The 11224-nt window shown below is 39.9% G+C and overlaps 3 protein-coding genes across 4 annotated transcripts in view; 1 reads left to right on the top strand and 2 right to left on the bottom strand.

Annotated features, from left to right (window-relative positions):
• The window catches only part of itpk1 (inositol-tetrakisphosphate 1-kinase), a 22168-nt gene extending 17651 nt beyond the window's left edge, over nucleotides 1-4517 (top strand). For both annotated transcript variants that reach the window (XM_087134451.1, XM_087134456.1), the window contains exon 10: nucleotides 263-4517. In XM_087134451.1, coding sequence (XP_086990577.1) covers nucleotides 263-519 — 257 coding nt within the window. In that variant the 3' untranslated portion in view covers nucleotides 520-4517. The remainder of the gene's footprint in view (nucleotides 1-262) is intronic.
• LOC110977620 (uncharacterized) lies at nucleotides 4437-7304 on the bottom strand. Its single transcript, XM_022231906.2, has 2 exons — nucleotides 7179-7304; nucleotides 4437-6209 (listed from the first exon to the last, which is right to left on the bottom strand). The coding sequence occupies exons 1-2, from the start codon at nucleotides 7190-7192 to the stop codon at nucleotides 5312-5314; spliced, it is 912 nt and encodes a 303-aa protein (XP_022087598.2). The 5' UTR covers nucleotides 7193-7304; the 3' UTR covers nucleotides 4437-5311.
• On the bottom strand, nucleotides 7202-11224 carry LOC147800229 (uncharacterized). Its single transcript, XM_087134480.1, has 4 exons — nucleotides 11076-11224; nucleotides 8808-8905; nucleotides 8369-8511; nucleotides 7202-7340 (listed from the first exon to the last, which is right to left on the bottom strand). The coding sequence occupies exons 1-4, from the start codon at nucleotides 11113-11115 to the stop codon at nucleotides 7229-7231; spliced, it is 393 nt and encodes a 130-aa protein (XP_086990606.1). The 5' UTR covers nucleotides 11116-11224; the 3' UTR covers nucleotides 7202-7228.

Genomic DNA, 11224 nt, shown 5'->3' with positions numbered 1-11224 from the left:
ACCATAGTAAAGTAGTCTGTCAGGTATTTCAAAAAGACAAGGTCATTTGAGAACAAAGCATGTGAATTGTGGATGCTGAAATATGGAATTGGCTTGATGCATCCAATTCTGGTGGCAAGATGAAGCCATCGTTTGTGCTCCTTGCCTTATTTCCCACAGTCCTCTGTGGTCTATAAACTCCGCTCAGCTATCTTGCACGTCAGTCCATGAAACACAGTTATTCCTTTCAAAGCCTCGTGTCTATGTTACTCCACTCACCCAGGCTATGACGGGGTGCCCCAGTTCTACGAGAAACTGCTGGAGTACGTCCAGCGAATCATCAGCGCGCCGGACTCCAACAGCGTGGGCGCCAACCACCTCATGGAGAAGAACAACAGGACGAAAGCTGACGAGAGCCCCAACCACACCTTGAAGGATGGCTGGCGGAAAGGCAGGAGTCGAAAGCGGCCCTTCCCTGCCGACCTGGATGGTGTGATCACAAACGGAAACAGTCAACCGAGCAAGTGTCTCGCTAAATGAAACCAGCCAATTTTAATAAGTAGTCCCCATGGAAAATGTAACTAGTCTGTAAGATAATTTGATTTAGAGCAAACGGCAATAATATATCATGCTTTAATTTTTTTATTACGTCAATCAACTGCGGTACTAGTTATATTGATCTCTTTGGTTTATCTGTAACTCCTTTAATCTGATGACAGTCAATAGAATTTCCATTCTGAACATTTTGTAGCCTTGCCAGGAATTTAACTGTTCCCTCTCTCACAACGTTTTCTCATACTATTAAATGGAGGGAAGATGGGAATTGTTCAATATAACAATGTAGTCCCTGGCGTAGTCAACCAGCCCACTGCAGACAGCGGGTAGAATGATTGAACATTGTTGTCAATGTAGAAGGGATCCTTGATACTGATTATTTGCAGTCATGCCGAGAGAGACATTGTGATTGTTAGTTTAATAGCAAGCATGCAGTTAATAGTGTTGAAGTCAATTCCATTGTCGACCTCGTGAAGTCCTTACAAGTCCATCACGAGCCATGCGGTCCAAACTCTGAAGCCAAGTCTCAGTCTTCAAATGAACTGTGACAAAAGCATGTCTTTGTTCACTCTGCTACTTGGTACTGGACCTGTGGTCGGATTTCCAATGGGCTTGACTCAAACTCCGGCCTCAAGTGGCCATTTCAACAATGCGAATGGAGGTAACCTTGGCCTAGCCTACTCTACATGGCATTGAAGGTAGATCCATGCCAGATGGTATATGTTCATCACATCTGTTAGACATTGTGGCACTAGATGGCCCTGTATGCATTTTTGAAACACTTTTTTAATCTGAGAAGGAAGATGCACACAAGTCAATCAAAAATCATGAGTCAGAGTAAACAGATGAGATCAGAAGTGACGGGTTGGACAGTGACATAGGAATGACATTGTCACTGTCATTTGAAAATGTTTTGTGATGTGAGACTTTATTAGTATGACTAAATCACTACAGTACCCAAACGGCACAGAATGTTATTCCCATCCAGCAGTCCATGATCATGCCGAACCATTCCATATCTTGTGCCAGGCACGTCTTTACACTTTCATTCCTTTTTTTACAATAATTTTCCTACAATATTTCATTAGTGGGGTAAGTTTTTGAATATCCCCCAGACCATTTGCTTCTTTTTTTCTTCTTTCTTTGCGTTTTTTTTTCAAAGTTGTGTTCAACAGATGGAAGTTAAATTCTAAAACTTCACTTGGACAGTAACTGTGCAAACAATTTGAAATTGAAAATAGTTTGTTCTCGGACAGTAAACATTTTTCATGAACATTGGTTTTGGTGATTGTTCTTCCAGAATCCTAAGATGTATACTGTGCCTTGTTTCTTTTCATATCTTGCTGCTTTTGTCATGCACCTTTTCTCATTTTTAAGTTGAAATTTTTTTTTTTATAATGTGCTTTCGTTGCTGGATTCCATCCTAAAGTTCTTACAGAAAAATCCCATTCAGAAATTTATACAGCTTGACAATTGCTCATTAAATTAAATCAGGTGAATTCGTGATTGATACAGGTGTCCAGACAGCCACGCAAAAGCCCAGAATTTGGTTTCATTCTTCTAAGCTGTTCGTGCCATATTGTAAAAACCCTTTTTTCCCCCTTAGTTCAGTTTCTACTTTTATTTGGTTTTTTTTGGTTGTGGGTTTTTACTCTCTGAAATTTCAAGTATGCTCATTTCGTTTTTTTTCTCCTGGAGGCTCAAAATTGTGAGCAGATGTTTGATCTTTGTCAAAACAGCTGTCAGCATTGATCTAATGTTGACTTGGTAAAATTTCTAAAGTACGTGTACTTTATAGAGTACCAAAGTGAATACGTCATGTGCAGAATTATTTGTGAACCCTTCGTTTTGCACAACACTTCCTGGTTCAAATGATGTCACGTTTCGATACTCTATAGCATTATTTTATTAGTCATTTTAAGACTGATAACTGAAGGTTTACAGACGTGTAGGAAGAAAGGCTGGGTGTAGGAAGCGAGATAGATTGACATCTGCTTGATTCTGACAACTGGACAGCTTCGGAAGTTTAAAGCCGTGTTCAAAACTGAACATTTACGGGCATTCTAAACATTTTTGTTTTGTTTTTTAGATGATCCCTTACCATGAGTATATCCTAGATTTTCTGCCTTTCAAAGTCTTTCAGATTTCCAGCTGATCTCAAAACGATGAAATGACCTGCATTCGGTTGATTGTCTTGTCTTTAATTTATTCCTCGTTTGGATGAGTTCATACTTAAACAATTGCGTTACTGATGGTGCTTTTTCTACCTGTATAAGTTGTAACAATAAAGACAAGAAGATTCCTTTGTCTTTTGTAATTGTAGACATGAAGTGTTTTGCTAAAGTGAGGTCACCCTGAAATTCACTTGTGTGGTAAATGACAGTCTTTCAGGGTACATTCCTTAAAAATGTAAGGAAATGGTTTCAGATAAAAGGTAGCTTTTTACTGAGAAATACCGAACCGTTTTTGTGAAGTTGGGTAGTGAGAGAGTTGAAAACTGCAGTATAACTTGTAGAAATTCTTGTGGTGAGGAGCATACCAAGTTGTAGAACAGAGGTTGGCGAAGATCTGATGAAATATCATCAAATGTTGCCATAATTCCCTGCTGTATGATTTTTATCATTAACCCGCCTACGAGACTGCATCAAGTACCTCAGAAAAGAATCTGTTCACAGTCGCTGTCACATGTTCTAACTCCATTTATGTGCACGTTATGAACATGTTCTGAATAGCCTACTTAATTCTGAATTCGCACACATCACTGTGTTGACATTTTCCAATATCTCTTGCCTCAAGATTTTCACTTGTGTTGCAGATAGATGCAATTTTAAGCTGTTGAAGTTTGGAATTTACACTTGACGGGTTCTCATTAACAAGTGAGTACTGAACTGGTAAATTCCCAAAAGACCTACATGCATGCTTGTGATTATGCACTCAACGATGCCCATAGGTTTCTACTGAATAATTTGGGGGAATATTATCACAAGCATTGGCTTGTGGCTTTGCACAAAAACGACGACAATCATTCCACCTGTGGTCATTGTGCATCCCCGCAATGTACGGAGAAAAATGTTAGCTGTAATACAGTTACAGTGGAAATAGATGCTTGTGAACTACAGAGCTCAAATGACTACTAAGGTGTCGAGTTACAAGGCAAGACACTCTCATGTCCCAACTGTCAAATTCCAAACCCTCATGGTACTACCTCCAATTTAAGAAAACTTTGGGTCTTTTATTTGTAGGGGTGTGACTACTGGCTTTTGATAAATGAGTTGAATGTGTAAAAAGCCTTGAGGCATATTTGAATTGTTTTCAACATACAACTGAACATGCCAGAAGTTGGACGAGCCATTGTAAATGTGACAATATCATGTATTGTTATAGTTCAGTTGCACAAACATAACTTTTTGTTTGACAGACATTTTGTGCAAGTGACTTGTATTGAGAAAAACAACCCTGGCTATCAGTAGGTTTAAGAGCACATCATTGTACCTATAGATGTTCCTGTTTTATCCAATTTTAATTTAGTTTTACATGGTTGAATTTTTCAGTCCAAATTACAACTCACGTTGTTTAACTTCCTTTTGATTGGCCAATATTGCAAGGATAAAGATTGCACACAGAAGGATCACAGTAGCTATAACACAAAGACAGGACTGTCTTCTGAAAAAAAATTGTTGGTGGCAGCAACTACAGTTCTTGCAAGGCGAGTAGGGCTGCAGGAATGTTCCTCAAATCAGAACTTGGAGACAAAAGTAACTGTTAAGCTTCATCACCTATTGACAGGATTCTAAATGTAGGTACTGCTTCCATTGAGCATTGTTCTGGGCCCCCCCAGGACAACACCTACAGTGAAAGCAACAAACGATAACCTGCATGGTTAAACGACAAAGAAACTGGTGTCGCTCTTGATCAATTATTTGATTAAATCTTTTAATTTGTTACTGATGAAGTACTATAAATAAACAAACCAAAGTACTTTACCCATGTCTGTGCCATTTTCATTTGTTGTCACATCAAATTCTGTATAAACCTAGACTCAAGTGTACAAAACAGTTTGAGGAAAAAACAGTCAAATCTTTGAAACCAAGAATACATGTACAGAAAATCATGAAATAAATTAGATAAAATATGTTCATCTCGAGAATAGGGAGTTCCAAGATATTTAAGGTTGGATAAGGTCTGACGAAAATCAAATACACTATCTATCAAACTAATTTTGATATGGAACTGTTGAAAATGACAAACTCAATGTGCACAGAATAATAATGATCCTAATGTACATATAAGTTGTTGCATGCTATCAAAAGCTGTCATGCCATGTAAAAAGTTAAAAAAAAGTGGGAATTGCTGTAAATCTCAGCATCTTTTAAAAGATTGAGAAATAAATCTAGTTAGCATAAGCGTCCATGGAGCAGGTGTTGTGAACATACCAAAGAGGTTAAGAGCAAATGCCTTCAAAAACTTGTTTGATTTTCCAACAGAATACTTGGGCTAGCATGACTGGCTGTTGAGTCCTTCATAAATTCTACCATTTTGTATTCTTTGATGAAAAATTTCATATTTACAAAAAAGTTCAAGCAGTTCCTCATAATGAAGACATCCTTTTCTTTTACAATTTTGCTTGATAATGAAGAGATGTGTTTAACTTTTAAGTGTACATGTGCATATAAAATGATCAACTGACAAATAAAATTCATTTTCCCCAAACAATGGTCTAATTATATTATGATGGTTCAGTGCAACACTGATCAGTACGTATAATGACGTTCCTGTATCACCTACGTGAGACCTGCTGGTACCTACTACGAATATCCCCTTCATAATGGTTCCTCATATAGTAGTGTTCACTGTCCACTGGGCTGAAGAGCCCATCGCTGTCAGTTTTCAGCATAGAGTTGTCGGTGTAGAAGTGTGTATAGGCCACCAGGTAGTACAGACACAAACCAACGATGAGGATGCATGTCAGCACCGCGTAGGCTACTGTACTGTGAGGGGATCTCGCGGGAGAAGGGGCTTCCCAGTAGCGGTCACAGGTCAGTTGCGAGCACATGGCCTTCCGCAGTTTGTCCCGCAGGTCACGTTTCTCCGTCCCCTCGAGGCCCGCCGGGAGGCAAGACTCCACGACCCCTTCGCACCGCTGCCTCAATTTGTCCAGGTCGGACTGGCGGCAGAGCGTCTTGTCCCAGTACGAGGCCGTACGAGCACCGGACACGACGTCACAGCGTAGGTAGTCGCAGTGGTCGGCCAGGCAGATGGCGCTGGGCTCCTGAGGAACGGCGTCACTGTGCCGGTTGCCGAAGTGCAGATCCAGGTAGGTCTCGCTGGTGAAGGCCTTGCCGCAGTAGTTGCAGTACCACCTGTTGGCGTTCTCCATGATCTTGCGCTGTTCCTGGCCCAGGTACATGTCCCTGGCCGGCAGGAGCGGGCAGGAAGGAGGCAAAGCTCCACCCCCGGAGTTGAGCAAGGGATAGACCTCCCGCTCCAAGATGCCGCGTGCAACCCGCGAGCTCTGACGAGAACACTCAGAGGTTTCCGACCCACTACAGGCTGGCAGAGTGCTAGCATTCATGATGAGTATCACTATGTACATGTACGACAAGGCCAGAGATGTACACAGATGTGAGGCAAGACCTGCTCCCTTTGCCATCCTGTCTTGACCTGCATGTAACACACTGAATCATGAGAATGCCATTCCTTTGACACAGTACGGAAAAATGAAACCGTGTTCATAATTCGGAGTTCATGAAATTTAAAACGCAAAAGGTTTTTTTAGTTCAAGCTGTTATTCAATGGGTGTTGTATTACAAACCTGATATACTCCCCTAAGTGAACACAGATTGTTGTTCAATGATACATAACGATCAAATACAAATGAATGGATGCAATCATGATCCCTTCTCTCATCCAAATTCTCAATGAATCAGTGAATTTATTGAAGCCACACTGAAAAATTAATAAGCCCCTCCACAAAAACAGAAAAGTGCTTGGAATCTATAGTCAGGTAAAGTGCTTGGAATCTATAGTCAGGTAAAGTGCTTGGAACCTGTAGTCAGGTAAAGTGCTTGGAACCTGTAGTCAGGTAAAGTGCTTGGAACCTATAGTCAGGTAAAGTTCTTGGAATCTATAGTCAGGTAAAGTGCTTGGAATCTATAGTCAGGTAAAGTGCTTGCAACCTGTAGTCAGGTAAAGTGCTTGGAACCTGTAGTCAGGTAAAGTGCTTGGAACCCATAGTCAGGTAAAGTGCTTGCAACCTATAGTCAGGTAAAGTGCTTGGAATCTATAGTCAGGTAAAGTGCTTGCAACCTATAGTCAGGTAAAGTGCTTGGAACCTGTAGTCAGGTAAAGTGCTTGGAACCTGTAGTCAGGTAAAGTGCTTGAAACCTGTAGTCAGGTAAAGTGCTTGGAACCTATAGTCATGTAAAGTGCTTGCAACCTATAGTCAGGTAAAGTGCTTGCAACCTATAGTCAGGTAAAGTGCTTGGAACCTGTAGTCAGGTAAAGTGCTTGGAACGTGTAGTCAGGTAAAGTGCTTGGAACGTGTAGTCAGGTAAAGTGCTTGGAACCTATAGTGCAAATACTGCAAAGCTGCCAATTTCTCTCTCATTTTTGGCTAAATGTAATCAACATCTGCTTCACCTTACAGGTTCAAGGACATCTAAGCACGCAGCAAATGGCAGAAGTCCTCAAAATATCAAATAGCTGTCGTGGCTGAGCCAGGCGGACTGTAGGTGCAGACTAGAACACCGTATGGCACGTTGCCGACAAGAAGACCCTGTCTGGTTCTAGCTGCAAACGCATAAATGCTGTAGGCAAACAAATAATAAGTTAGTGGATGCAGCATTCATCAGTTGAAGGGTAAAGTGCAAAAACCTCCCCCCCCAGATGTTCAGATGCAGATAAAGTTACTGAAGTTTAGTTCATACAAGGTTTGATTGCGTACCATCTTCCTCACTTTCTGCCATGGTTTTTGATCCACAAGTACACGCAGGTACAGTTCAAGACTCACAACTTTCTTAGGAGGCTAAAATAAAATAAAATAACACTCCAACACCAAACTGGACAACTGTCTGCAATATTTGGAGAAAATGAGGAAACTCGGTGAATTCTCTGACAAAATCAGGGAGGGGAACTTTTAATGCTTTGGGATAAATCTGAAAATGTGAGAAACTGGACAATTTCATAACTCCTGATAAGTACTGTACTCCAGCTAGGATGATCTGAATTTTGCTTGTAAGACTATAACAAGTACATTTGTAGTGGATGTCTCCGGATAAAACTTTAACCAAATCGAAAGCAGAATCAAAGCAGTCCCAATGAATTGGGTCAGGGCCCAGTATCAAAGAAGGACTATATGTAGGGCCCTGTTTATGGGTCCAAGAGACTTGCTTGGTACATACAAGATCAAGGCCAAAATTATCAGCAAGTTACTTAACAAATCAATTGATGCCTTGATATTTGGGTTGCACATTTCTGATTCAAGAAAGGCTTTCCTATCAGAAAGGAAAAGATCAGTTGAAATTTTTTTGTCAAAGTCTCAAACGTAACCCAAATACCACAGATTCCATTCAAAAAATGGGGAAAAAGTGCTAGAGTAAGACGAAAACAAAGACGACCTAATTGGTCAAAAGGGGCCTAAAAGGTTAATACTAAAAGATTTTCATTGTTGGTACCACAGAATGTAATTACCCTGAAAATGTTGCATTTGTAAACAACAAAAAAAGCCTTTTGATGAGGCATAATCAATACCGTTACATGTATCCTGAAAAGGGAAGGATTAATCAATCAACAATAATTGTAACTTTTGTAACAATAACTTTTAGCCTCTTCAAACCTGCAGTTTGATGTCTTATAAATGTGGAATGTTGTAGGCTTGGTATCTTGCCCAGTGGCTAGCAGAAGTCCATGCTGACACACTTGATCTTGCTGTTGTTTGGATACCTTCACGAACAGCGACGCAAATTGGTTCATGCAAGTCTGGAAAGGATCAAATGAAAACTGGACATCGTCATTTGAAATAAGTCCAACCTACATGTAAATACATATATGTAGACACATTTTCCAAACCTTAAAACTAAAGGCTGGTTTGCAAAAGCAAACAAGAATGTAATTTTGTGAGGTCATTTCAAATATTTGTGCTGCAACTTCACCAAGATTAAACATATTTTACTCAAGCGAACTCCGCTGTGAAAGCTTCGCGACATCACATTCACTTTGTACGTACCCCTGAAGTATAAATCAGCCTTTAGAGATCCTTGACAAAGTACATGTACCTGGTTGATTTCCTGGAGTTTTCCTGAGCTGTACAAGCAAGAGGCATTCTGGGAAATCAGGAGGACACCTGTTATGACACCACCTTTCAGCAAATGATCTGAAATGTTATGCAGAGAAACATTGTAATCACAAGACACCCGTTTTAAAGGATAGAAGATGCATGCATATGTACATGTGTATTACATTCTTATACTTGTTCTATACGAAGATACATGAAGGAACTTCTAGTCAAAAATTTTATTATTCTAACTTCTGTGTACAGGGAATTCCAAAATCTAAGACAATGATGAAGACACAATTCTTGACCAGATGTACTGATTCAATGATTGCTGATATTGTTTTGTGTTTTTCAGTTTCTTAGTTGGACAGAATGAATGTGAAAATTGAAAAACCTCAATCATGTGAAAAAATATGCAAGATCTTCTATAGCTTGGCACTTAAGGGCCTACACAGGGTGTCTTTAAAAAAAGGAAACTGAGATTACTTAATCTGTATCTTGAATGTGACTATTTTTGTAAATGGTAAATATAATCTATTTCAGTGTGTTGTCTTCTTTTGTATGATACCAAAAAATCCACATTTCCTTCTCACGAGTGGGCACAAAGTGGGTTTTTGAACCGTGTCAGAAATGGCCATGCACCATACGCATTACAGGTTTGAAAAGCATTTAGTACACCAGGGCCTACCAAAATGATTAATTCACAGACGACAGTTAGGGGCTTATTCCAGCCGCAGCCTAACCCCTGTGTCCTTCAGCATGCCCCTCATTTCTTTCAACACAAATTTCTGCCTTTGTTCTCATCGCTTTCAAATGGTTAACATGCGTTTTGGAGCTTTTAGCAAACATTACATAATTATGACCAAAAAGCCATCTCTGGCATGTCTGGAAAGTATGATTGAATTCAACACCAAAACAGCTGCAAAGCCATTTTTGACTGAAATTTAAAAATCCATTAAACCACATGTTCAGTCATCTGTGATGGAAATTTGGATTTCTTGGTGTCATATGATAGAGGATATCTCAATGAAACCATTTACCAGTGTTGTAACGAGTCACTAAATTTGGCGACTCGAGTAGTCATTTTTAACACTGTCACAGGGTCAGACACAAGTTGAGTCATTAGGTCAAGAAGTTGAGTGGAGTTGAATCACTTTGTGTAGTCGAGTCGAGTCAAGTATCAAGCTCGAGTCAATTTGAGTCTCAATTTTTGAACAAAATAAATAAAAAAGCAACTGCATGTAAGTCATTTTTTGGCCCGGTATTTTTATTTTCATTTAGACTTACTGAAAATCAATTAGGGTGACAGGTATCTAGCTAACTTCAATTTGGCTTTTAATTTTGTTGAGATTCGAATCTTATAAGCTTGTACTCGGGTTGAGTCTCCATGACATGCATGAGAGATTCAAGTCGAGTCATTTGAACGCAGATTCAAGTTAAGTCATTTACCCATTGGGAATCAAATCAAGTTGCTCACAATTGTGACTCTCATGCGAGTCACTGCAACTATGACAACTCTGTCATTTACCAAAATTATTTCATACTGAAATCGGAGGATTTAGGACTTTTGTTAGGGCTATCAGGGCCCATAAAAGGGTCCGACGAAGACTCCGTCGTCATGATGAAAGAGTATACGTCGGACCCTGTTTACGGATCTAGGGCTATCAACATGATCAATGATTATAGAAAGAAACAAACATGACAAATTTATCTCAGCTTCCTTGTTTTTTAAAGACACACTGTAGGCCGCCTAGGCCTAGGTATGTTTTTGAAAAATAAAAAACGAAACAACAAAAGCGCAAAAAATAATCTGAACTAGGCCCCTATAATACTGAGTCAATTTTATACCATGGGAGATTGTGAATTTGGGGACCCCCCAACTTTCTGTCATTTTAATCTGTGCAAAACTGCTCATTCCCCAAAACACCAAGGGCAACGCTGTCTGAACTGCCCTGACCCTGTTTTTTGGATATTTCAAATTGCAAATTGTAAGAAAATGTGACTTTCCTTCTGATAAACCAAAATTTGTGTTTAAAACACCCAGTTTCCCCTCATAATTTCCATCAAATTTCAAAACCCTGCCCTCTTTCATGTCTTTTCACAGCATCAACCATAACGGCATAGGCCAAAGTTATTGAGCATATAATTAGGCCTAGGCCTATGTCTCCCTGCATGCCACAATCTACCGAGGGATAGTGGGTAGGGAGTCCAAAAGTTAAAATATAGGTCTCCCTCTGAAAAAGGAACTGGGTTCCTAAAATCCCCATACCATGCATCAGTGTTTCCCATCTGAATTGATACATAATCATCACGGTGACGCAATCCGTACGTGTCACAACACCTGCAGGCAGTGATACAACAATCCGAAATAATTCGAACTTCGGACCTTCGGATTTGATTTGCAATCCACTGAACTAG

This window comes from Acanthaster planci, linkage group LG01 (assembly GCF_054643075.1).
Source record: "Acanthaster planci isolate LZ-2023a linkage group LG01, COTS_SCS, whole genome shotgun sequence".
Classification (NCBI taxonomy): domain Eukaryota; kingdom Metazoa; phylum Echinodermata; class Asteroidea; order Valvatida; family Acanthasteridae; genus Acanthaster; species Acanthaster planci.
Note: the sequence above shows the minus strand (reverse complement) of the source record. Positions and strands in the feature narration are given on the sequence as shown.

Bases quoted from the DNA above. Each gene is read 5' to 3' on its own strand.
- LOC147800229 (XM_087134480.1), bottom strand. From the start codon at position 11,115: ATGATTATGTATCAATTCAGATGGGAAACACTGATGCATG. The intron at 8,906-11,075 runs GTATGGGGATTT...ATAACATTTCAG, and splicing joins ATGGGAAACACTGATGCATG to ATCATTTGCTGAAAGGTGGT. The intron at 7,341-8,368 runs GTTTGAAGAGGC...GTTTGCCTACAG, and splicing joins TATAAGACATCAAACTGCAG to CATTTATGCGTTTGCAGCTA.